We start from the raw sequence: 27,041 nt of genomic DNA on the forward strand, positions 1-27,041 counted from the left end.
TAGAATTTACAGTCACTCAATTTTCAAGAAGCCTTTGCGTGGTAGCTGCCACCCAACCATGAATTCAGTCAATCATTCCAGGGATGGTTGAAAATATCTTTTGGCTTGAATGACTGGAAGAGGCCATTAAATCTAGGCATAGTGAAACTGTGACAAGCCTCAGGCAGGTGAAGACACAAAGTCATCTCACTCTTCCCCTTCCTCTTCCCAAGACCATTCCCATTTGGTTAAGTTATCCAAGCATCAGGGAGACCTGCTTAAGAGCGGCGGTGAGTACAAGCAGGAAACCGAAATGATCCAAAGGCATAACCCATTCTCAATGAGGATAAAGATTCCTACATTGACCAGTTGAATTGGCCTTGACAGGGAGTGAGAAACGTTGTGATGATTTTTATTTTTACCCTGAATGTCTGTGAATTGGAGCTTATCCTGGAATCTTATTGCCAGACATTGAGAGGCATGAAATTGCTCCTTTTTTTTTAAAAGAGCCCCCAAAGAGACGGTAACAGGTCGATAAGCACCTACCGCTGAGTCGGGGTGGAGGTGCCGACATTTGAGAAATTGCCCTCCTTTATTTTTGTGTCGGTGCACTCTACCACTGGCCCGTGTTCCCGCCCTGTCGGGCACTTGCCAACCCTTTACCGACCGGTGGTGAATCGCCTTTCCGCCTGCATGGGAAATTGCCCCAAGGGAACGGATTGGCCGCTGCTCAGTACCCCGGACAGCTTTCTCCTGCGGGAAGCTGCTTGTGGCTGGGCGGCACTTCTGCCCTTAAAGGGGAAGGCGCACTGCCATGGCAGCCATTTTATTTTAATAGTCGGGAACTCCGAAGTCGGCCCAACAATGGCGCTAGCCCGGCCGAAATCCTCACTGGTGGCCCAGTGAGCCCAACTAAAATTTGTGCAGAGCTCGCAGCAGCCGTCCCCTTTAACTGAAGGGCAGGGATATTATTACGCGTCAGTGCGACGCGGCATGCCCGCGTCGCCACACCGACCACTCGCCTTCCGTCCCGAACGACTTCCGCCCCAAACATCGCCCAGAGAAAAATAAAACTTTTACGACCTCAATTTTGCTCAAATCTCCGCCCCATTGTATCAGTATGTGTGCCTCGTTTTGGTCAGAGGGCAATTTCGGTGCCTGAATATCTTGAGGCTTGACTTTAACTGTATATACAAAGCATAAAAAAAGTAGGAAAAATGAATGGCTGGAATATTAATGCATTATTCTTTCATTGTTTCTTTGGCTAAATAATGAAACAATGTTTTGATTTTTTTTGCAGGAGAACCTTTCTGAAAACTGTTGGTGACAGTGATATAAACAGTGCATGTGCACCAGCGTAATGCAGGCTCACAATACTTTGGCTAACTTTACAGGGAGAATTTAAACCCAGCAAATATTTCATGTTTGTCGAAGCACAGAACATGGAAACAGCAGGTATGTCAATGAGTTCCTAAATTATTCAATCCCTGTTGTAGAATTTTTTTTAAATGTGCTAAAACTTTGACATATGCTGTTTCCATGATATACACATCAATGAAAGTCTGAAAAATGGCCTCACTCGAGACTAGGAGGTTGAACAATACATCAAAAGGCTTCTGAGATTTTGGGATAATTTTGTCAACCATTTTAGTTGCTTGCTTCCTGAAAACCAGTAAAACAGATTCCCGAACAAGTTCTTTCCCATATCTATTCTTTGGGCAAGATTCCCAACGAGGCAGAAAGACTACAGGAGGTGAAGTCCTCCTCCTGCAGGACCTAGCATCAGGCAGAAAAGCTCTCCCATTTACTGTTGTAAACAGCTTTGGTGGTAAGTTTTCTGGATGCCATCATGGAAAGAAAGAGAAAAAAACTTACATTTATATAATGCCTTTCATGACCTCAGGAAGTCACAAAGCACTTTACAGCCAATTTTGAAGTGTAGTTTCGGTCTATATGGAGATAATCATGGTCTCTATTGCTTCCTATTGCAAACTTTAAGTATGATGTCTCCCAGTTGACAGCTAAGCTGTGTGTTGTAAAAAGACTTGCTTGCAGGCTTGATGGTGTGTAAGACCAGACTTTTCCTGCTACTATCCAGGCGAGTCAGAGTTTCCAAAGGGGAGAGCATATCATAGAGGTTGGCCCATCAGGCTTATTCTGGGTCTCTCTACTCTGACTTCTTACAGTACAGTGAAAGGAGAGGGAAGGCTCAGAGGAAAGTATTTAACAGTCTGCATCTAATAAAACTTGCTGGTTGAACACTAGGTTTATTTGGAAAAAAAACTGGTGAGACGGCATGAAAGTACAAAAAAGAGCTAGTAAAGGGGGTGAGTCACACAATGGTACAGCACATTGTATTTGTGAGCTCATTGCGAATGTTAGCTTTGGATCATTGCCCATATGGTCGCTGGGTCAAAATCCTGGAACTCCCTCCCTAATAGCACTGTGGGAGTATCTTCACCACACTGACTGCAACGGTTCAAGAAGGTGGCTCACCACCACCTTCTCAAGGGCAATTAGGGATGGGCAATAAATGCTGGCCCACATCCCAGGAACGAATAAAAAAAATATTTGTACACCTTTTGAGTAATCTGTTCTTTAAAGTAGTAATCTATACTAAATGTGCGATGGATTTTGAGCCTATCATTTTGAGTCACCAAGTGTAAGACTGAGGACCACAAATAAGATTGCGAGACTGGGTGGTATATTGGGTTAGTACCTTTAAATTCTGAGAACAGGTTTTGAATCCAGCCCATGTTGATGAGATGAAAGTCTCTCCCTCACAGCTATTAGGATCTTACACGAGATGGGTTTGGGCAGACTTAACCCAGAGCCTTGTGGACATCCATCATCATAGGCAGTCCCTCGAATGAGGATGACTTGCTTCCACATGAGTTCACAGATGCTTCAATGAAGAACCCGATGTTCTATTCCTGAGCTCCAATTGAGGGGGTGGAAGATGCCTGTGCATGGATTTTTTTAACGAGTAGTGACCGTTGCACACCAGCCACCACACGGGCTTGACAGAGCTAGGACTTTATCCAATGGCAAGGGTTGAACTAGGACGACTGGAGACCTGCTCTGCGGAACGGACTTAGTGCGCACACATATCGCAGTGTGGGCTGGTTCCCCTATCCCTCATTTACTGGTGCCCTTCGCTATCATTTACTGCTGCCCCTCCCCATCCCCCATTTACCGGTGCCCCTCCCAATCCCCCCATATACTGCTTGTAATTGATATGGCAGTGTCAACATAACAAAGACAGATTATTTGCTGTATCTGCTTACTAACTTTTTGTGTTTCATGCACAACGACCCCCCAGGTATCCATGTAGACTACCCTCATTGACCCTCCTGGTTACCTTCTCAAGAAATTCAATCAAGTTAGTCAGACACGACCTTCCCTTAACAAATCCATGCTGACTCTCCATGATTAATCCGTATCTTTCTAAATGAAGATTTATCCTGTCCCTCAGAATTTTTTCTAACAATTTGCCCACCACCGAGGTTAGGCTGACTGGCCTGTACTGATATTGGCGGACACTCAATAAAAACAGGCCTGTTCTGATATAGGGGACACTGTGTGATAACAGGAATGTACTGATATAGGGGACACTGTCAGTCAGCACATATTACGCAATTTAATATTCCACAGTAGACATACCACAGCTGGAGCTGAACAATCGTTAGATGGATTCAGCATTGTGGACCCAATGGAAACTTCACACATCATTCGGTCTAATACCGGCTTTGCCTGTGTGTGTGTGTATGTGTGTGTGTCCGTGTGGGTGTGCGTGTCTCTGCCTGTCTCGGTGTCTGTCTGCTTCTCTGTGTGTCTGTCTGTGTGTGGGTGTGTCTGTGTGTCTGTGCCTACGTGTCTATGTCTGTGGGTCTGTCTGTGTGTGGGTGTGTCTGTCTGTGTGTCTGTGCCTGCGTGTCTGTGTCTGTGTTTGTGGGTGTCTCTGTGCATATGCGCGTGTCTGCCTGCATGTCTCTGCCTGTGTGTCTGTCTGATAGTGTGTGTGTGTCTGTGCGTAGCAGATTGTTTCAGTAATAGATGCAATGCTGGTGACTTAAATTTCATGAATATCCCGATGCCGTATGATTTTATGTGTGAGCCAATAAAAAATATTAAATATAAGGAATGTGAATGGGAAGACGGCGCGGGATATCCTGTCAATGCGTTTGGCTCTATCCACAAATCTACGTCGGATGGACAGTGTGTCTGTGAGTGGGGAGTGCGGAGAGTTAAAGGGGCTGGGTCCCGGCACCCCAGGGCTGTCCTTCATGTGCACACAATGGCCCCAAGTTTCCACATGATTTGCTCCTGATTTTTAGGAGCAACTGGTGTAGAACGGAGTATCTTAGAAATCGGAATTCTCCACATTTAGTTTTCTCAGTTCTAGTCAGGTAGAACAGTTTCACTTTGGAACAAAATTTTTTTTTCAAAAGGGGGCGTGTCCGGCCACTGACGCCTGATTTCAAAGTTTCCACAGTGAAAACATACTCCAAACTAACTTAGAATGGAGTAAGTGAAGATTTTTGTACACTTGAAAAAATCTTGTCTACACTTTAAAAAATCAGGCGCAGGTTACAAATTAGGCGTCGGGAACAAGGTGGGGGGGGGAGGGGAAAGGGAAGTCATTAAATTCTACAATCAATCCTTAGTTATACTTATACAAATATTATACAAATAAATCCAACCTGAATAAAAATTTATAAGCAAAGAAAAGATTAAATAAACCATGTTCCTACCTGTGTGAAAGTGCTTCAGGCAGGCCTTTCAGGCAGCGGTGTGGCGTCAGTGTCATCGACGGCAGCGGCAGGCAGCAAGCAGCCTTCGAGCTGAGCTGCGGTGTTTGAGGCAGGCCTTCATTCCCCGCGAAGATGCAGCACCCGGACGGACTTGAGGCCATTCGGCCATGGGATTGCAGCGGCGTCAGTGGCTGGTCGGGAGCCGAAGAAAGAACAGCAGCAGCCTTGGAGCTGTGAGGGGGACTGACTGAGGCCATTTGGACAGGGAGAGGCAGCCACATCGACATCTTTATATTTAAATTTGCAGAATGGGTGCTGCATTGTCAACACCACGTATTATGCAATGGTTTACTTCCTCATGCAAGAAATTCTTTGTTCTTGGTGGACGTTGATCCATTGCAAAGTTGAATTGGCACTTTTATTTCTCCAAACACACAGTCCTTAATTTGCAGGCACCGGTTCTGCAAGTTTAGCAGTGAAAAGCTGAACTCACTGATTTCAGCAGGTGATTTATTCAGCAGTGCTGCTAAAAGCACTCCCTCACACACAGAAATATCAAGAAAATTAAAATACAAGCCTTTGCAGGGTTCCAAGAAACAAATCTTCATTTTTTCCGCAGTACTTTTAAAAATGGCCGAGTGCCAATGTTTACTTCAGATTGCGCGTGCACGAACGCTCCAATGCGCACGCGCAGGGTTGCCGGCACCAAGAAGCCTCATTTAAATTGTACCCGCCCCCTCCTACTTACAAAATCGGCGCGAGTGGTAGGCTCCGCCCCCTGTGTGCTGCACCAAGCAGACATCGAGCTCCAAGGAGCTCGAGAATACCGCACTTTTTTTCCGGCGCCGTTTTCGGCGCGAAAAACAGGCGCCCAGCTCTGAGGTGCGCCTTTTTCGCCGCGTGTGAAAACTTGGGGCCAATGTCCCAGGCCATAGCCCCGGAAATAGAGCTGGCTGTCCTGCTGCACATCCACCTCCCTGAAGCATATAACATGATACTGCCCACATTATTTTTCTTTAATTGGCACTGAATTGACAGTTTCATTCATAGAAGCCACAAGGATAGCTACCAAGGGAAATGAAAATGTTACACTAGTACAGTGCACTGGGAGTGCTTATCTGAGATTGTCATTAAGTTGTATTATTGGAGCAGAAAAGAAGGAACTTGACCCTACCGTCCATGCTGTATGTGATTTGGGGAATGTTTGATGTAGAAACTGAATGTCAAAGGTAGAAAAATACTCAATTTCACTGCACTGATAGCTTTCACCTTGATGAGCAAAGAAAAAGGACTACCCTTAAAAAATAAATAGAAAAAATGTATACTCGAATATATTAAAAATACAATTGGCCAAGGGAGTATTTCTGCTTTTCGCTTATTTTAGTTCTTTATACCAATCTTAGCCTAGAGGGCTCCCAGGCCTCTGCAATTCTGCTCTGTAACCAGCCTAAGGTGCAATTGAATGAGGGCCTGGTCACCAACTCTTCAGTCTCTGTCTGTGGGGAATTTTCTGCTATCTGCTGTCCAATCCTCCTGGTGGCATGACTGACCATAGGATCTCATGGGTGTAAAATTATGTTTTACTGCTCTGTGCCATAACTTGGTGGCTTTTTAATGGATGACGCGACTGCCTTATATTTAAAACATTGTTTAAAGTAACTTTGACCGAATTCAAAAGTGAAGACCTCCTTGGCTTTCTGTCGAGGATGTGTGATGGATTTTGGGCCTTTCATTTTGAATCACCAAGTGTAAGACTGAGGACCAAAAATAATGGCCCTAAATTTGCAGTTGGCGGCTTCCCGTGGGGAAATGCCTCCAATCCGCAAATAAAATGCCCGCCTACTTGGTGGCCCGGGAAGTACGGAGATTCACGGTCCTGGGACTCTCTGGATAACTGCGGGTAGAGGCCCACGTCTCAGGAGCGCAGGTGGTTCACAAGCACCCCTGGTCCAACGAATCAAAGGAGGGAATCCCCATTCATGCTTATAGGGATTCCGTATGTACGAGATCTCCAATACCATGAATGGGAATATCCCCAAAAAATACATCTATACTTCAAATAAATTTAAAAAAATCATATTTAAAATGAATTAAAATCCCATTTAATTAAATATTTAAAACATTTTTTTTTACTTAAATGGTTTAAAGGGGTTAAAACTAACCTTGCCTTATTGTACGGGTTTTTTAATATTTAAATGATTGAAAAAAAAATATTTTAAGGTTTCTTTAAACTCTTACGCTGGTAAAAGCAGGCATTAGAATTTCACGGGCATTCGCTGGGCAGAAACTGGGCAAACAGCCCAATTCTGCGCCCGCGGATGCCCTTTTCCCAGCGATGCGGATGACCTGTCAAGAAGATTCTTCGCATGTGAAAACCCAGAACCTGTGCGGCCCTTAGGGCGCATACACAAATTACGGACCAATGTTTAAATCTTTTGTATATTTAAACATACCTGAAAAGTGCTAAGGTTTAAAATTCTGGTTAAAAGCAGGGACATTTGTTTGTGAATATATTTTAATCTGTGCGAGCAGTTGCCTGTTACTTCTGGTTGACCACATAGATGTGTCTGTTAAAAATGAATGTCTTTCATTAAGATTCACTGTTATTCTCGTAGCTGGGGAAATTGCATGGGATGCTGAGAATTGTTCTTAATTATAATATCTATATAACATATTAAAACTCATGTCTACATGCTCTTCCTGTAAACAGTTTCCATTATAAATTCCTATGTCCACATGTATAATGGATACTGCCACTATAAACTTGCCCTGCTGTAATTACACCTCCCTGCAATGAAGCTGCTGCAGTGACCACGGGTGGGATGGTGTAATTGCTGCATGACAGGTTTACATAGGGAGTTTACATTATACATGTGGCCATAGGAATTTATAATAGAAATATAAAAAGAATGTTTGACTTTAAAATAGCGACTGGATTTTGCTCATGTACCCTGGTCCAATTGCCCAATGGCCTCAAACCCCACTCTACCTGAATACTACACTTGCTCTCCACTCCCGAGCTGCAAAAAATACAAAAGCAAATTACAATTTAAATGGAGAAAAATTGCAAAGTGTTGCAGTACAGAGGGATCTGGGGGTCCTTGTGCATGAAACACAAAAAGTTAATATGCAGGAACAGCAAGAAATTGGGAAGGCAAATGGAATCTTGGCCTTTATTGCAAGGGGGATAGAGTATAAAAGCAGAGAAGTCCTGCTGCAACTCTACAGGGTATTGGTACAGTTTTGGTCTCTGTATTTAAGGAAGGATATACTTGCATTGGAGGCTGTTCAGAGAAGGTTCACTAGGTTGATTCCAGAGATGAGGGGGTTGACTTATGAAGATAGGTTGAGTCGGTTGGGCCTGTACTCACTGGAGTTCAGAAGAATGAGAGGTGATCTTGGATGAAGGAATTGAGTGTAAATCTCCAAGTTTGCAGATGACACTAAACTGGGTGGCGGTGTGAGCTATGAGGAGGACGCTAAGAGGCTGCAGGGTGATTTGGACAGGTTAGATGAGCAGGCAAATGCATGGCAGATGCAGTATAATGTGGATAAATGTGAGGTTATCCACTTTGGGGGCAAAAACACGAAGGCAGAATATTATCTGAATGGCGGCAAATTAGAAAAAAGGGAGGTGCAACGAGACCTGGATGTCATGAAACATCAGTCATTGAAAGTTGGCATGTAGGTACAGCAGGCGGTGAAGAAGGCAAATGGTATGTTGGCCTTCATAGCTAGGGGTTTTGAGTATAGGAGCAGGGAGGTCTTACTGCAGTTGTACAAGGCCTTGGTGAGGCCTCACCTGGAATATTGTGTTCAGTTTTGGTCTCCTAATCTGAGGAAGGACATTCTTGCTATTGAGGGAGTGCAGCGAAGATTCACCAGACTGATTCCCGGGATGGCTGGACTGACATATGAGGAGAGACTGGATCGACTGGGCCTTTATTCACTGGAGTTTTGAAGGATGAGAGGGGATCTCATAGAAACATATAAAATTCTGACGGGACTGGACAGGTTAGATGCAGGAAGAATGTTCCCGATGTTGGGGAAGTCCAGAACCAAGGGACACAGTCTAAGGATAAGTGGTAAGCCATTTAGGACTGAGATGAGGAGAAACTTCTTCACTCAGAGAGTTGTTAACCTGTGGAATTCTCTACCGCAGCAAGTTGTTGAGGCCAGTTTGTTAGTTATATTTAAAAGGGAGTTAGATGTGACCCTTACGGCTAAGGGGATCAAGGGGTATGGAGAGAAAGCAGGAAAGGGGTACTGAGCTGAGTGATCAGCCATGATCTTACTGAATGGTGGTGCAGGCTCAAAGGGCCGAATGGCCTACTCCTGCACCTATTTTCTATGTTTCTCAAAACATAGATAATGAGGTGGCTCAACAAGGTGGATGCAGAAAGGATATTACCACTCATAGGGGAAACTAAAACTAGGGGACATAGTCTCAGAATAAGGGGCCGCCCATTTAAAACTGAGATGAGGAGGAATTTCTTCTCTCAGAGAGTTGTAAATCTATGGAATTTTCTGCCCCAGAGAGCTGTGGAGGCTGGGTCATTGAATATATTTAAGGCAGAGATAGACAGATTTTTGAGCGATAAGGGAATAAAGGGTTATGGGGAGTGGGCAGGGAAGTGGAGCTGAGTCCATGATCAGATCAGCCATGATCTTATTGAATGGCGGAGCAGGCTCGATGGGCCAAATGGCCTACTCTTCCTATTTCTTATGTTCTTATAATACTGTACGATATCAACCAGTGATATATTAAAAATCTTTCGTCTGCGTGCCCTTCATGTCATCTTTTCCCATTATAAATTGTTCTGTCCAGAATTTAATGCAAACTGCCTATATAATCTTGTCATGCTGTAATTAATTTCACCCCCCACCCCCACTGCAGCAGCACCACTGGCAGGAGGATGAAATTACAGAGTAACATGTTTAGATATGCAGCTTGCATTATAAATATGGACATAAGAATTTATAGTAGAAATAGAACAATAAAGGCAGAATATATAACTTTAAAATGTCTGCACACCCAATTATTTCCCCTCCCCTTCACATGAAGACCCCTTAGTCTTGAGTCTCCATGTGCAGTGACACAGGCAATCATCTAGAGTATGTATGTGCTTATAAATATTATATACAATTATACACAATAATGTATATGGATAAAAATGGCAGAATTAGCATTCCACTCGTACCTTCCTTCTATTTCCTGTTGTGGTTGTAAAAGCAGATTCTAGTCTGTAAAAAAAAAAATCACAGTTTACATCCATAGTTACTTAGGTGATTAGTCTTTCAAAACTGTGATCATTTCTTTTTTTCTGCCCCAATGACACATTTTAATGAAAGATTAATTAACAATTTAAATTAATGAATAATTTGCAGAATAACACTGAATTGGAGCCTAGATGAAAGCTGAGCTATAACCATAATCATAATGAGATTTTAACAAGTTCTGCCATATCTTTTCAGTTTCTATTGAGATAATTGTAATTTAATAGCAATAATAAATTCTGTATGCTGGCTACTTCAGTTCCCTTGTGCCAAAATGATTCCTCCTAGTTCAAGATTGAAGACATTTGTGTCTAATTTTTCTTATCTCTCCTTAGTAATGTATTTTAAATTGTTTATCTGCATAGCCTAAAAAGGGAACTACAGTATATTGAAATTGTTTAACTTTCTTCCTTCCATATAGAATTATGTGGTGCAGGGAAAATTATGAAGTCTTACAGTGCAGCAGATGCTGCAGTTACTTTATCATCTTTCACTTCACCAAAAGAAAATGAACTGGGCCACAGGGTGTTATCTTTACCAACTTCAAAAGAGGCCTGCATGTTGGACCCACCCTCTCCTCTGAGACTAGCTGATGTGCCTGAACATACTGCAAATGATTCCTCCACACACACCATTTCCCTTACATCTTGTGTTACAAAGGGTGTGAGTTACTTGTCCGTACCAGAGGATTCCGACAAAGCTCCATTCAGGTATACGGAGCCCAAAGGCATTTCATCGCTGTCTGACGATTGTTTGATGCAGCAGAGCAGAACCTGTTTGGGCTGCTTCATTGAGTCGAAGGAAAGCATTGATGCAGAGCCTGGAATAAGCATGAAAATAGGTGACATGAACAAGGATTGTGACACATGTTCGGTCTCCGATATAGGGATTCAGTGCATGAGTACAGGAGAAAGTGCAAGATATGGGGATCAGCTGCTTTCAGATCAACTGTTAAGCTTTACTGTGCACAAATCTAGGACTACAGACAAAAGAGATGTGGAGAAATCTGACAGTGAGTCAGAAGATATTACTCAAAAACATTACTATGAAGGATTACTGCTGGACAAATGCAATGGAGAGGAAGCTTTACTATCGAACCCTGGCCAGGATTGGGCTTATTTTGAGTCTTTTATTAGCGAAAGCAAAATAGAACTGCTTGACCTGTGCTCAAAAAATGAGCTTTCAGTCAATCTTTTTGCCGAGGAAGAAGTGGACAATTACATGTTTGATGATGAGTCGACTCTCAGCAGCGATGTCTGCTCTTTAAAGATTAGGTACGAGTCCTTTCAAGACAATGTCAGAGAAAAGACGAACGCACTTCAGGAAGAATCACAGTTAAGCTTTTTTCCGAATGTCATCTCAAACTGCACAAAGAAGGAAGGTAAAGCTTCTGTGAAAATGAATTTGGATGGGTCACAAATCAAATCTGATGAGATTGACATCTGGGACGACGACGACCAATCGGAAGAGAGGGCGGGAATGCAAAAATATGGTAGCACTGTGGATGTAAAGCTTTATGCAACTTCGAAAAGGAATCATTTCTTCGAAACCAATCATTCAGTAGAAGATTCGGGAGAGTACAGCGATGACAGCTATGGAACAGATTCCTCATATGACACCGTTAAAGGCAGCATGGATAGTATTAGGTATCTTTCGAGACAAAATGCAAATTGCTCTGGTCAACTAAATTATGCATTGCGCGCCAAAAGGAAAGTACGGTATAGTGATGACTACTTGTATGATGTTGACTCCATAGAAAGTGAAAAGATTTCAGGCAAGAAGGAATGGCCGGTAGATGGTCCTAAGAAGGAAGATGATGATGAATGGTGTCCACGAAAGCGGCGAAAATCAGCTCGGAGAGGGCCACCAGTTATTATTAAATATATCATTATTAATAGGTTCAAAGGTCAAAAGGATATGCGAGTAAAAGTAAGTAAAATTGATGCCACCCAGACATGTGTTAATTTGACTGACGAAGCACTCGGTAAATACGAAAAACTTGCACCTTTAAAGGAATTTTGGCGCCAAAAACAATCTGAACGTGTGTTGCCAGTGCCTACTGAAAGAAGGAAGAGGCTGCACTTAAATAGTGCAGTGTCTAATGTATTTATTTCTCATCCTGCCAAGAGGAAAAGCAAACAAATTGCAAACAGACACAGGGCACGTAGAGTTCGGCTTGAGCTAGGGCCCAACAAGCAGATTGCGTGCTCTTTTGATCCGGTTGAAACTCAAAGGCTGACCCGTGCTGATAGAGAAGAGATGGCGTTTGTAGACTCCCAGACGTTTGCAATTGAAATCCCAAGTTGTGCAAATGGATTGTGTTCCACCAGCATTACATCAGGGACTGCTTCAGTGAGAAGCAAATCGCAAGGAAAGTTTGACAGCAGAGTAAAGGAGAAAGGCAGACTAAAGAGACTAAAATTAAAGGCAGAAGCCAAACTGAAAAACACCAGCAAAAAGCTCAAGATGGCAGTAAATGATGACATTGACACAATGACAAATGTAAGGGAGGTGGATTCAGCTGTAACGAGGCAGAATAGTTCAGGTAGTCTTCTGACTGATTCCATTCATTGTGTCCCAGACAACACCCATTTATCTAAATCGTGCCATGCAAAGGCTGCTGCTAAGAATTCTACTTTTTCACCAGCCACCTGCTCTTCTGACAAGCCTGTGCCATCTGCTAATGCTGCAACTACTGTGCAAGTAATCCCTGGGGGGTATTTGCAGACGCTGCTGGATGCATCCGATTCCATAAACCACAGTGGGCTCTCCTACTTCCCACATCATTCTGTCATTGCTTCCAAGCCTCAGAATCATTTCAACCCTTCAAACCTCACGCAAAGTTGTGTCATGTCCCCTCCCTCTGAATCTGAACAGCAACAGTCCCCTCTTTATCAGGAGGAAAAACAAAGCTTTGAAAAGTTGTGGCATGCAAAACAGGAGTATTCAGCTATTGGCAGAGCACCTGCCGTACTGTCGACTAGTCTGATTGGTGTAGTATCACTACCAGCGCAAGGCACTAGCCTTTCAAGAACCATTAATGATAGTTATCAACAAATAGAAATACACAGTGATGGACTTGTGCTTAGCAAGAATTATTCCCATAACCAGCCACTGCAGTCAAATACCAGCTATCACTCATGCATAATAGAAGACAATGATGGCAATTTTCAGCTCCATCGAGATTCAGTAGCTCCAGATGACACCAGACTCATCAGTTTTGATTCAGTGGGTTCTTTGTCAGCAAACTCCAATAATTTTAGCTCTTTAAGTCTGAAATCATGTGAAAATGATGGTGAGGATGATATGAGTGATGACTTTTTGGCTCATTGCAGCCCCAAGCTAGTAATTCAACAAAGCATTGATGAAGTTGCACCTCTAAAGGAATCTGCTGACCTCCTTGACATCTCAAACTTTACTCCCGATCGATTCAGGCACGTGACACTGTCTGAGATTTCCCCACCAACTACACCTGACCTGTCACCTGAAATAGTGGGACCAGAGGTCAAAATATCAGGCAAACCCAAAGATTTTCCGGAACATGCTCAAGCAATGCTTGGGGACCCAACTGAAATGAAGTGGGACTGTACCATACCCCAAGCACCTGACCAATCAACTGAGACATTCGTTTTGAACAATCATCAGTTTCAGTTTCATACTTTTAACAATGAAGATACCAGTGAGATGACTGAAAAGAACCCATTTGAAAAGCAAGCTGGTATGCTGAAATTAAATAACAGCAATAGGGGACAGAAGGCTAAAAGGAAAAGCACCTCCAGTAAGCATGTGGGCCCAAACCAAAGCTCCACCCCAAAAGGTGCAAAAAAACCAAGGAAGCCAAAATCTGCTAAAGCTACTGAGAAAACGCAAAACAAAAGTAATTCTCGTCAGAATCCTGGCACTTCCAAAAACTCAAAAAAATCAATCAGTGCAGCACACGCTAAAAGGAGTGATCAGGTGCAGCTGCCAACAGCTAACAGCAAATCTCTGGATGAACTTGTTAATAAAAACAGCCTATTACCTTGCGTTCAACTGCTTAATGAGACCTTTCCACATCGTGGACCTGCTACTGTACGGGGTAGAAAGCAAAATGGGGGAAACAGTACGTGGCCTTTGAGTAAAAAGACTAGTGCTGGTTGGTCTGGGCACAGTGTTACAAACAGTAATAATCTGTTAGTTGACGACCAGAGGGAATTTGAAGAACCCAGTAATATACTTTCTAATATTGCCTCTGGAATGGCTGAGGTCCAGCGTTTTATGATGGCTTCTATTGAACCAATCTGGAGCCCTGGGGAACATAACATTGCCTCAGGTACATGCCAGTCACTTGAGGCAAACAGCCTGAAATGGAAAACCTTGAATATTTTGGGTGGTACAATGTCAGAGTCCAAAAAAAAATCAAATAGTTCTTTGCCTGCTAAAAACCGGAGAGCAACAGCCAAGGCCTTAAGTAACAAAAATCCTGCAAAATCCACAGCTCCTCATATTGCTGCACCAACCGGTCCTAACAATGAATTTAATTTCAGCTCTGGCATAAGAGGTGGCATTTTTGACAGAAGCTCTGATATTTCAAGTATTCCTGCCAGTAACGGTCCCATCCACAAAAAAATGTACCGTCACAAAGCAACATTAAAATTGTCAGGGGATGAAAAGAGTAAGGTAAAGAGAGCAGAGCGTGAACAGCAGCACAAGAACCCATCTGTGACAGCCTCTCTTGAAAAACTGAGGTAATACAGCACTACAGTGGCTGTGATGCACCCTTTACTTTCCCAGTACCTTCTAAGCCCAGGCACTGTCCCCTTATTTTCCCCCTTTTTTTGTTACGCACGAATTGCATGCCAGAGGCAGTTTTTTTTCCCCTTTTCAAAAGGAATGATTTGCATGAGAACTTCTAGAATGGCAAACTCATTAAGGAATAACCTTTGTTCTGGCTTGGCTATGGTACAATTAACATGGTTGCCATTAGTACTGCTATTTCACTTCTTCAGTTTTTTCTTAATCCTTGACAACATTTTAGTAGACTCTTTACATTTTCTACAGCTTCTGCAAAAAAAATATATAGAAACCTTTGAACCATGGAATAAATTATTTGGTTTTCCTGCAGCAAAAATGACTGCAGTTTGCTCTAAGTAAAAATGGGGCCTTTTGAGTTATACCTATGTTTGAAGAAGATTAATTTTTTTCCGGCAAAACAATTGCGCTTATGTTTAGTGTTCTTCGGGATAATGTTTCACAAAAGAAGAATTGTTCAGAGGCCTTGTCAGTGATCAAACTAAAATGGAAGTGCTGGAATTACAAGAGATGTAATTGTTGTGTATCTTGCAAAATTAAGTATCTTAGTAAGACTGCAGGTTCTATGCTCTAAAGAGCAATAGAGCTCCTTTTCTTCACCGGTGATGATGTACAATAACACATGCACTACTTGCAAAAATCTGTGCCAAACCATGAACAAGTGTAAAGATAATTTTATGACAATAGGAACATAACAACTTTGATGTTAAATTTTTCTTTATATATGTTTTAAAAAAAGAGAGGGAAATAAAGACAAATTGAACTTATTATTCCAGTAATATTATGGCAAGTCCCTTGAAGCACCTGCAGCTCATTGTGGATTATGGCACCTCAATCATTACCAAAACACTGACGACTAACAAGTTCAGCAGTGGTTCCAGTTTGCCAAATATGCTTACCTCATCTGCTTGGCAACACGCAAACTCACTCTGGGGAGTCCAGATGGAATTAACTGGTTTGTGTTCAATCTGAGCTTTATCGAAAGTTCAAACAAGGGATATATTCTGTCTTTGGAACAAGTCTGAGAAAAGCAGGAAGTGCTGTCCATGTACTGAATGGAGACATTCTTACCATTCAAACTACGCCGAGGTCACGGTGGACAATTGGAGGATGACTAAGGTAAGTGTATGTTTTGATAAAGTTGAGAAATGTTCATTTTTCTTTAAATAGTAATACTGGACTATAATGTTTCCAATGGTTGTTGCTGACCAATTTCACATTCAAAATAGGCTTAATTCTGGAGATAGCATTTTGGAGACCCATTCAGAGATCCTGAGTTAGTCAGTGATCATTGATCATACCCTGAAATACTGTGAAGTGGTTATTAAACAGGCAAATCAAGTATTGGAATGCATCTGGAAGGCATTGGATTGCAAGTTCGAACAAGTTGTGCCGATATTGTATAGATCAATGATGAGGACAGTCTTGGAATACGCTGTGTTGTTTTGGTCATTGTAGCTCAAAATAGCATATAGGTGAGTTAGAGTTTAGGGAAATGTAGCCAGGATCATTTCACGCTTTCGAGGGGTGAAATTATGAAGATAGGCCTAAACAACTAGACTTATGTTCACTGGAGAAAAGACTGAGGGGAAACATGATGAAAGATGTAGGTAAAGTTGAAGTGAGCAAGCTGTTTAAGTCGGACTGTAAGATAGGAGTAGAAGACGCAAATGTCAATATCACAGACTCAATGCTGAAGGACCTAATCCTATTCCAATGTTCCAATATTTAAAAGGAGTTGGATCAATATTTATTGAGAAGGAATATTGAAGAATTTTAAGATATTGAGTCCTTTGTGGCCTCGCTCCTCCTTATCTGTGTAATCTTCTCCCCCACTCCCAGAACTCTCTTGGCCTCTGATTCTGGCCTCATGTGCAAACCCCTCCCGATGCTGGAGATCAGAAGAGTGAGAGGGGACCTCATAGAAACGTTTAAAATTCTGACGGGTTTGGACAGGTTGGATGCAGGAAGAATGTTCCCAATGTTGGGGAAGTCCAGAACCAGGGGTCACAGTCTAAGGATAAGGGGTAAGCCATTTAGGACCGAGATGAGGAGAAACTTCTTCACCCAGAGAGTGGTGAACCTGTGGAATTCTCTACCACAGAAAGTAGTTGAGGCCAATTCACTAAATATATTCAAAAGGGAGTTAGATGAAGTCCTTACTACTTGGGGGATCAAGGGGTATGGCGAGAAAGCAGGAAGGGGGTACTAAAGTTTCATGTTCAGCCATGAACTCATTGAATGGCGGTGCAGGCTAGAAGGGCTGAATGGCCTGCTCCTGCACCTATTTTCTATGTTTCTATGCCCAGCATTGACGGCTATGATTTCGGCCATTTAGGTCCCATGCTCTGGAATTCTCTCTCCAAACCTCTCTGCATCTCCACCTCTCCTGTCTTCCTTTAAAACCCTCCTTGAACCACATGTCTTTGACCACACTATTGGTTATCTATCCTAGTGTGTTCTTTGCCTCAACATCAATTATACAGAATATGCAGCACAGAAGCAGGCCAGTCAGCCCAACAGGTCTATGCTGGAGTTTATGCTCCACATGAGCCTCCTTCCACTCTACTTCATCTAACTCTATCAACATATCCTTCTATTCCTTTCTCCCTCATCTGTTTATCTAACTTCCCCTTAAAGGCATCTATGCTACTCGCCTCAACTATGCCATGTGGTAACGAGTTCTACATTCTAACCACTCTCTGGGTAAAGAAGTTTCTCCTGAATTCATTATTGGATTTGTTAGTGATTATCTTATATTGACGGTCCCTAGTTTTGGATTCCCCCATAAGTGGAAACACCTTCTCTACATCTACTCTATCGCACCCCTCCATAATCATAAAGACCTCTATTAGGTCACCCCTGACATTCATTTTTTTCCTCTGTGAAGTACTTTGGGACGACTTGGTCTCCGTTAAAGGTGCAATATAAATGCAAGCTGATGTTGCTGCTTGTCCTTATGCACTGACTCTATTTATGATGGTAGTGAAAGAAGGTAAAAGGGGTGTAGGTTCACAATTGTATAGATTTTGAAAGAATAATTCAATATTATCTCAGATGATAAATGTGCTTTAACCCTTTTTAATAAGGTGTTGCTGCCATTTATTGCCTTTATCTCTAATTACCTTAATTATTTACACACAGTTGTAAAAACACTATTAGAATGTAGAATACATGGAATGTAGGTTTTTCTTCACAAAGGAAACAAAAAGAGAAAGGACAGTCCCTTGGCTACTTGTCTCTGACTCTAGACAGTGAACATCTGAAGGCTAGTCAACCACTGGGATCATCACAGCTGAGCTTGACGGAGGGTAATTTTCACCTTCGCCATGGTAATCGGGCACTGGAGCGCCCGCCCATTGTAGAACCCACCCGATTTTCATCCCTCTGATTTCAATAGGATGAAAATCAGGTGATTTCTGTAATGGGTCGCTGATTCGCTCCGGCAGACCCCGCCCGGGTGGTGAAGGTGAAAATTACCCTGTGGTCTTGAAAATATGCCATTGAATCTAAATGTCTGCAAAGTTAGCATGATCATATAAATTCCTTCCTAAAATGAGCAAGTTTGAACTTCAGGAAAGAATTTCAAACAAATGCATTAAGCATTCATATGCTAGTATCGCACAGCATAATTTCCAGGTATTTTCCAAATCACATTGAGTAAAATTCTGTTGACGGTAACGAGATTGAAGGCTTCCTGCACAGTTTAAGGTATTAATTTGAATATAGCTGCATTAAAACCTGTTTACACTTTGATGCATAATACGGTGTTTTTTTGGTCAGATAGATTTCAGTGCGATTCTTAAGCCCGATGGACTGAGTCCCATCACTTTTCTTCCTTCAGCTTCACCCCACCAAAGCAAATACCTTAAATGCTACTTGCTCAATTACAGTTTATACGGTAGAAATGTAAATGCTGTCTTCCCAACACCGAGCATTCCTGGATACAATGCAAGGTGCATCAGCCTCACAGACAGAGCCTCGCAACTTTTGCCCCATGTGTTTCACTAGTCAATTTTCAAAGTGAAATTGATGAGCATGCACACCTGGTCGAAAATAAATGGCGGAGGCAATCCATGTTAAAGATCAAGATACATATTTGAGTATGAACTGCGAGAGATGCATCACTAGAGGATTTAAAAAATGAGATTGCGATGCCTAGTGTAAACCCTTCACTGTTTTTGTCAAGTTTCCTGGGAAGAATATTGCTTCCATCTGATATCTGCTGCTTTGAATTTTCAAGAAGATATGGTCTACTAGAGTTAACAGACAGTCTTAATTAGCTTTTTGACCTCGTCATTAATTGGCTTTATTGGCTGCCACCAAATTGTTTTACTCAACATCCACAGTGTACTATTGTGGATTGATAGTGCCACTGATCACCTGAAGAGGTTCAAGTCAGAGCAGATTGTGAGAGAGAGGCGATGCAGTAACTAATCACTAATTTGATTCATTACATTTCAACTTTGGAGACCTGTGTTTCAGCTGGTTCCTAGGAAAGAAGATAAAGATGAGGATCTTTGCTCATAGATCAATGATTGTCGGGAGTTATGTTAATTGAATGAAAGAATCTCCATGGACCCAATCCAAAGTTCAAATTTAATACAGGTTGAACCTCCTTTATCCAGAACTCCCTTATCTGGAACCACCCATCGTCCAGAACCATTCCCGGCCACTAGGTGGCGCATGCGCAGAACTCCGACATGAACAAATTGAAGTCCTTCCTCGCTGCCGACTCCCGCAATCGCTGGTCTGACCCCGCGATCCACCACCCCCCCTCCCCGCCCCATGATCTCTCTGCCGCACTCCCAGCTCCAAGCCAGCCAGCCCCAATATACCCTTGCTCAGTACCTGTATCATCCAATTTATCGTGACCACCCCTCATCCAGAAAAATCCCTTAACCAGAACAGGCCAGGTCCCGAGGGTTCCAGATAAGGTAGTGTCAACCTGTAATTTAATAATTTTCAGAAGCAGCAAATATTTCCTAGTAGTTATACCTGTCACTCGTAAATTTTAATTTCCATTAAGAAAGCACATTTGAATCAAAACAAGAATGATGACTGAATACTGAGAATCTGATACCTTGGTTATATTGGCCCTGAAATTCCGATGTCTCGGGTCCGAACGAAGTTTCTACGGACCAGGGAAGGCATCGGAAAAGCCGGTTTTCAGTTTTCAGCGCACAATGTGCATGTGCTGAAAACCGGCTTTTCCGATCTGTCAAGTTTCTGGCTTGACAGATCATCCGCAGATCGGGAGCGAGGACACTTGCAGGGTAAGATTTCCGATATTTACAAATATTTTGCCCAGCAAATGTCCTTTAAAATCTTGTGTCTGAAAAAGCAGGCGTATAGCCTACTTTTACAGGCGCAAGTGTTTAAAATACACAGAAACATTTAAAAATAAAGTTATAAAAACACATTTTATTTTTTAAAACCCTTCCCACTGCGATAAGTTTATTTTAAGGCTTAATTAAAAAAACTTATAAAAAAAAATATTTTCCTGACTTTTTTAAAAGAACTTTAATTTAAATTAATGTTAAATATGTAGTTTATTTTCTATTTTTTATTGTGTTTTGGGTGTTTGGGGGGGAGGTTCTCATTCATAATAATAGGAGTTCCGGACTTACGGAACTCCTATTACTATGAATGAGAATCTATACTTCACCTGAAGAGCAGGAAGAGTTATCCCCGGTGACCTGGCCAATATTTATCCCTCAATCAACATAACAAAAACAGATTATCTGGTCATTATCATGTTGCTGTTTGTGGGAGCTTGCTGTGCACAAATTGGCTGCCACGTTTCCTACATTACAACAGTGACTACACTCCAAACAGTATTTAATTGGCTGTAAAGTGTTTTGGGACGTCCGGTGGTCGTGAAAGGCGCTATATAAATCCAAGTCTTTCTTTCTAATTTATAATAAAGCCACACATTCGAATCCTGTTTCTTAATGAACTTCTTCACTCTGAAAGAAAATCTATACAGCAAGCAAATTATAAATAATAGAAAAATCTGGAAAGTGAAGGTAGTAATAAGGATTATGCTTACTGATAACACAGCTGTTTGTGGGAGCTTGCTGTGTGCAAAGTGGCTGCCGCGTTTCCTACATTACAACAGTGACTACACTCCAAAAGTACTTCATTGACTGTAAAGTGCTTTGAGATGTCCGGTGTTGTGAAAGGCACTACATCTTTACAGCTGGTACCTATTTCCATTCCTACTCACACCAAAATGTTACGCATTACCTCTTACTGATTAAAGAAGTAAAAGTGTGAGTTTTTTTACCCAGTTTGTCGTAGATCAGGGAATTAAGCCACTGCTATATCGCCAATTCTAAAACTAAGAGCCTAGTCATACTCACGTGTATGATAAAGAAAGGAAAACTCGCATTTATCTAGCGCCCTCCACGACCTCAGGACATCCCAAAGCACTTTACAGCCAATGAAGTACTTTTGAAGTGTGGTCACTGTTGTAATGTAGGAAACGTGGCAGCCAATTTGCACATGGCAAGCTCCCACAAACAGCAATGAAATAAATCACCTGTTCATCTGTTTTAGGTGTTGGTTGAGGGATAAATATTGGCCAGGATACCAGGGAGAACTCCCCTCCTCCTCTTCTCATGGTGCCATGGAATCATTTACGTCCACTTGAAAGGACAGACGGCGCCTCAGTTCAACATCTCATCTGATAGATGGTACCTTTGACAGTGCAGTGCTCCCTCAGTAGTTGGACTGAAGTGTCAGCCTAGATTGTGTGCTCAAGTCTCTGGAGTAGGGCTTCAGCCCACAACCTTCTGACTCAGAGGCGAGAGTGCTGCCACTGAGCCAAGGCTGACATATACAGGAGTCTATCCATAGGTTCAAGGAGGAAGAGTGAAGACAAAGTGTTTCAGTAATAATGATCTGCCTTGAGTGCCTTTAGTGCTTTGTCAATTTGATGTAGTATTTGCGTAATGACAGAACATCAGTGCTGTAATAGCAGTAGAGATAAAATGAAAATCTGTGTTTGTTGGAAATCTAAAATAAAAACAAAGAAATCTGTGAATGCCTGAAAAAGAAGACAGTTTGGAGGCCATTTGTCTGAACAGAGCCCAAGTTCTGAAGAATCTCCACCCAAAACACTAATTTTTTTTTTCAGGTGCTGATTGTGTGCTGTTGATCTATATAGTATTTTCTGTTTTCAGTACCTTATGAACATTTATTTTCCATTAAACTGATTGGCTATCCAATTTACACACACCAAGTCCTTAATCATCATGACCAGTTGCAATTTTAACCATCAATTAAATACATGGCTGGATCAAACACTAACGCTGTCCCAAAGTTGCCAATTTCATTGTGAAATTTCCAGAATATGTTAAAGTTTAACCTTTGTGGTTATTTTTGAGGGACAGCCATTTCATCAGTCGGGTTATTTATATAACATTGCTAAATGTTTTGTCAAATAATTTGCTGCTTACTAAAGTCAGCAATTTGGGATAGATTTTCAGAGATAGTCGACATGCATACTCCATGAATGGTGTTGAAATAGCTAAGGACGAAGCAGAACGAGACCTTGGAGTCCTAGAGTCATTGCTAAATGTGTCCAACCAATGCAGAGTAGCAATCAACAAAGCTCATAGCATATTGAACTATATAGCCAAAACAGTAGAATATAAATCAAAGGAGATAATGATCAAACTATACTGTGCTCTGGTGAAACAGCACCTTGAATAGCTCATCCAATTCTGGTCTCCGGGAAACGAGAGATATTCAAACGCTGAAGGCAGTGCAGAGAGGAGCCATGATGCTGATCCCCAGTGTCAGGGGTCTGAGTTATGAGGAAAGACTGGAGCAACTTAGGTTTTTCAGTCTGGAAACAAGGCACTTAAGAAGTGATATTATAGAGGTATGTAAGATAGTTAAGAGTATAGAAAAACCTAATCTGCAATGTTATTTTAAATGAATCTGTGGGACCAGCACAAGGTTCGAACTACTAAAAGGTAATTTTAGCATATCAGAGTGATCAATGTGAAGAACAGAATTCCAGATAGAGTAGTGGAGACAAAAACTATGAAATTATTTCAGAAACAATTAGATTCTGCAATAGTAGGGGTTGTTAGGATCTGACTGGATGGATGAATTAAGATGAGCTGAATGGCATTCCTCATCTGTAATTACTATGTGATCTTGGAAACAGCTTTTAAGCCCTAACAAGTCTGGAACATAATTGGGGGGAAATTGCGGTCGGAGGCTTCCGTCAGACGAACGCCTCCGACCAAAAATTGTTTTGCAAAACTACCTGGTGGTCACGGCCGTTCGATTCCAGTCAGAGGCCTGCATTCGCTGTGCAGCGTTCGGGGAGATGACTTCTCTGTGCGTACGGAAATGCTGGAGTCATGTGGGCCTGGACCACCAATCACTAAATAGTATTCTCATTGATAAAAATGGGATCTCCGTTTGTACGGACTCCCATTACTATCAATGAGAAAGCCCTCCTAAAACAAGGAATACAGCATAATAAATTTTAAAAACACCTCACACATTAAATTTTTTTTTAATTTGTTTTAATAGGGTTAAAAATAAACTTGCCCTAATGGACAGGGTTTTTAAACACAAAAATGAATGATTAAATTAATTTTTTATATGTTTTAAAATTCACGCTGGCAAAAGTAAGCTATGCGCCTGCTTTTACTAGGCGTAAAAGTTTGAAGGACATTCGCTGGGCATGAGTTGGGCAAGTAGCCCAATCTCTTCCGCGCAAATGTCCTGCTCCTGGGGATGCGGAGGATCTGTCAAGAGAAATCTTGACAGATTGGAAAAGCCGGTTTTTGGCGCATGCGCATCTTACCCCCAAAACCAGCTTTTGTAAGGCCTTGCCGGGTCCGTGCGCACTTCGTGTGCACCCGGCAAGGCGGAATTTGTTGGATTTATAGGATCATGTCTCAAAGAAGGTGCTGTTTCAAGGTTCATCATGCTGGATACCATCCTGGTTAAAAAGAGGTGAAATAAATGAGCAAGTAGTGATTAGGTACAAGAGATGGAGAAATGTTTTTTTTTAAAGTTTCTAAAATTCTGAATTTTAAAAAAGATTAAAAGAAGATCTGATGGAGATATTCAAAATGATTTCTTGCCTCCCTCTATTCCCATTTTTGTTCTTCCTTTCCTGACCCACTTTTTTCTGTGCAAGCCCACCTCGCCGCCACAATCATTTCCTCTTTATAAAGGCGAGATTGGTAATGTTGCTCAAACTGTGGTGACCCAGAGACCCACGGCAACAAATATTCACCCACACCAATTCACACTGAGAAATAATCAAAGGGCCCCCTTGCCTCTCAGCTCTACAACTGACATTAATTAAATAAACATTCCAGAATCTGGACCATGACCTCCTGAGCTTCATTTATCATTGTGAATAGCTACATGTGCTCTGTGTAGTTCCTGCCTGTGAAATATATTTGGGATATGTATAGACCTGTAGGATAATCAGGCCACAAATGGAAAATGGTCGGCAACATACCGTTTCGAGCACTGAACCACCATCATGATAATAGCCTATGAAAGTTTAAAATTCCCTCAACGCCACTCCCAGAGGGCAGTCTGTCTGAAACATTTGTCTTAAAATAAAGTATGCAAAGGATTGATAGCGATTCCGTGTCATCACGTGAATTGCACCTACCTACCACAAAGGATATATTGTATTGTAGAGTGATTATTTCTAAGGTCTAGTGTTCAATGTATTTTTAACTTTGGCTTTAACATGTTTTCTTTTGTTTTTCTGGCTTCTTCAGTCACACCAGGGTGAAACTCAATGGGTTGCTACACTGAACTCAGCTGCCTGCAGTTCTGGCCATTATTTTGCTTATTGCCTTTCAAACTTCTACCTACTGAGATTTGAATGTACATACAGAGCTTAAAGAGAAGCAGAGGTACCACTGAGCTGCTCGTGTTTCATGGTGCTAAAAGAGATGCATTTCCTAAATGAAGGAGAGAAAAAAAAACTCACAGGAATGTAAAAATAAAATGTTTTGAGATGTATACAATACAATACTGAAACATTTTAGTATTGTTTGCCTTTCTTTAGAATGAGCTTTATAAATATTGATCTGTAGAGTTAAAAAAAAATATTCTAAATGAACTTTGACGTCTATAAATTCTTGTATATTTTTCAGTGTGCCAATTTGTAATATATTTTGTAAGTGTATATTTTTCTTAGAAGTGCTGTGATGTGTTTGGATGTGCGCGTAACCCTTTTATTCCTCAGGGTGTTAATAAAGGGACGTAGAGTTACATTAACTGCTGTGGAAAACCAAAATACCGAAGAGAGAGAGAGAGAAAAAAAGGCAAGCATTTTGTTGGAGGTTTTGTAATAAGCTGAATTATGTTGTGAAAGAGTGTAGTGAAACAGTGAAAAAAAGAAAAAAAACACAAAAAATGTTTGCAAAAAAATTTGTGGGCTCTTTGCTGTTTTATAGACCCGTTCTTTCTCTTGTAAATTATTCTAACATTCAGTTTTTGTTGTAATTGTTGCAAAGGTTTTAAATATTTGTGCTTTCAAATGCTGTACGGTACATGTAAATGTCATTCTTGTTAACTTGATGAGTTTTTGTAATACTGTCATTTATCGAATAAATGTAAAACACGAGAGTTAACATTTTGAAAGAATGACTCTACGAAGACTGCTTAAGCTACTGTTCAGAAACAGACTTGCATCAAAAAATCTAGCTAATTGACATTTTTGGTGTAAATTACTTTTTTAAATAAAAGTTGTTCAAAGTCAAACATATTACATTTTTACAGTACTTGGAAAATACATTTTGTTGTTTTTATGGTGTTGATGCTGATAAGAATTCTAATTTTTAAACTCCTGTTTTTGCTACTGAATGCCATTCCCTAAAAGGCAGCTTTAATCTTATTATTTAAAGCTGCAGTATGTTATATAATATACAAAATACACGTATGTAAAATTTATTTTAAAAATGGCAAGTTTTGCAAATTTGTTACACAACCAGTGCAACTTGCTTTGCTCATATAATATATAGTGACGGTAATTTTGCGACAGTAAAAATGTTCTATTTCATTGGCCCTTTCTCTTGCATAATACCTGAGGACTTACATCACAACGGTTGTTTTGTGTCCCTATTTTTTTCAAAATACTGTTGTGGCTAGTTGTGAGGTCAGTAGGTTGAGTGGTGTGTTTTACAGCATGCTAATCTCCCAGAGCTTTTCTTTTTGAGCACTATATATTATATAAACTAACAATTGTGTTGGAGTACTTTACAGATTGTAACACAGTCAGAAGATTCATACAACACTCTCAAATTACTTGAGACATAACTTTGTGGGATTTAATGCAAAATCATGTAGTACAACCTGTGTAACATGTTCAAACTCTATATTTAATCATAATTTACAGTAAGTATATATATTGTAAAATTATGGATACATATATTGCAAAACTGCTGTAAGAAGATGTGATTATATACTTCATGTGACATGTGGAGTATTTAAAACTGAATGAGGTTTGTTTGTTTTCTGCAGTCTTTTTTAAACATTGCATTCATGTCAAGTAATTTAATTCTGAATGATATAATATATTGCAGTTTTAAATCTACTTTGAAGGGAAATTCAGAAGAATACAGGAATTGCTGAAAATAGCACTGTCTCTGTAAGCTTATTAATGAGCCCATTGGGTTTAATTTTCAGTAGTTGTTTATGAGTGTGTGTTTGAAGGAACAGTTTTCTGCAAGTATTGTTAAATATTTATTTTGTATAAAGTTTGTGAAATGGTTGCACTCATTAGTGAGTTTTTTTTATTGTCTGCGCCTTACCTATTGCCTGCAATCACAGTTTGATGGAATGATCGCAAATGTTATCTACAATTTTTTTGTTAAATGGCATCAACGTTTTTTCCCCTTAAGCTCACAAAGAGAAACCGTATCATTGTGCTGAAGTATGTCATGTTCCTTTAAAGGTATATCAAATAAAAATGCAAAAAGTACAAATCACATGCATATATGCCTGAGGTATTTAGAAGTTCAAAGATATCCCACAGTGTCACACCGGTTATTGATAGTTTTTGCAAAGCTGGGATTGTCGAGCTATGTTAGACTCATATGGGAAAAGCAGTTTTTAAAAAATGGTTCAATTTTTAAAAAATCACACTTCTATTACTCTAGGCTATTCCAGAAACAGCTCAAAAGGAAAATACCTTAGTAGTGCGTGATGTTGGTTTACCATCATTCTGTTCCACAGCAA

The 27,041-nt window shown here is 41.0% G+C and overlaps 1 protein-coding gene across 2 annotated transcripts; it reads left to right on the top strand.

Annotated features, from left to right (window-relative positions):
* The first annotated feature begins 1,394 nt into the window (after positions 1–1,394).
* On the top strand, positions 1,395–15,893 carry nexmifb (neurite extension and migration factor b). 2 transcript variants are annotated; one of them, XR_011593473.1, is made up of 2 exons: positions 1,395–1,434; positions 15,578–15,893. XR_011593473.1 is itself a non-coding variant. In XM_070882025.1 (2 exons), the coding sequence occupies exons 1-2, from the start codon at positions 1,401–1,403 to the stop codon at positions 14,739–14,741; spliced, it is 4,344 nt and encodes a 1,447-aa protein (XP_070738126.1). In that variant the 3' UTR covers positions 14,742–14,900. The 2 variants fall into 2 exon arrangements, 1 of the variants encoding a protein (XP_070738126.1); XM_070882025.1 differs by lacking the exon at positions 15,578–15,893 and adding an exon at positions 10,432–14,900 and having other exon boundaries at positions 1,401–1,434.
* The last annotated feature ends 11,148 nt before the right edge of the window (positions 15,894–27,041 follow it).

The sequence above is a fragment of the Pristiophorus japonicus genome, chromosome 6 (genome assembly GCF_044704955.1).
Source record: "Pristiophorus japonicus isolate sPriJap1 chromosome 6, sPriJap1.hap1, whole genome shotgun sequence".
Lineage (NCBI taxonomy): Eukaryota > Metazoa > Chordata > Chondrichthyes > Pristiophoridae > Pristiophorus > Pristiophorus japonicus.

Excerpts from the sequence above, each read along its gene's own strand:
- nexmifb (XM_070882025.1), top strand. The coding sequence starts at position 1,401 with ATGTTTGTCGAAGCACAGAACATGGAAACAGCAG. Across the intron at positions 1,435-10,431 it reads ACAGAACATGGAAACAGCAG|AATTATGTGGTGCAGGGAAA; the intron begins GTATGTCAATGA and ends CCTTCCATATAG.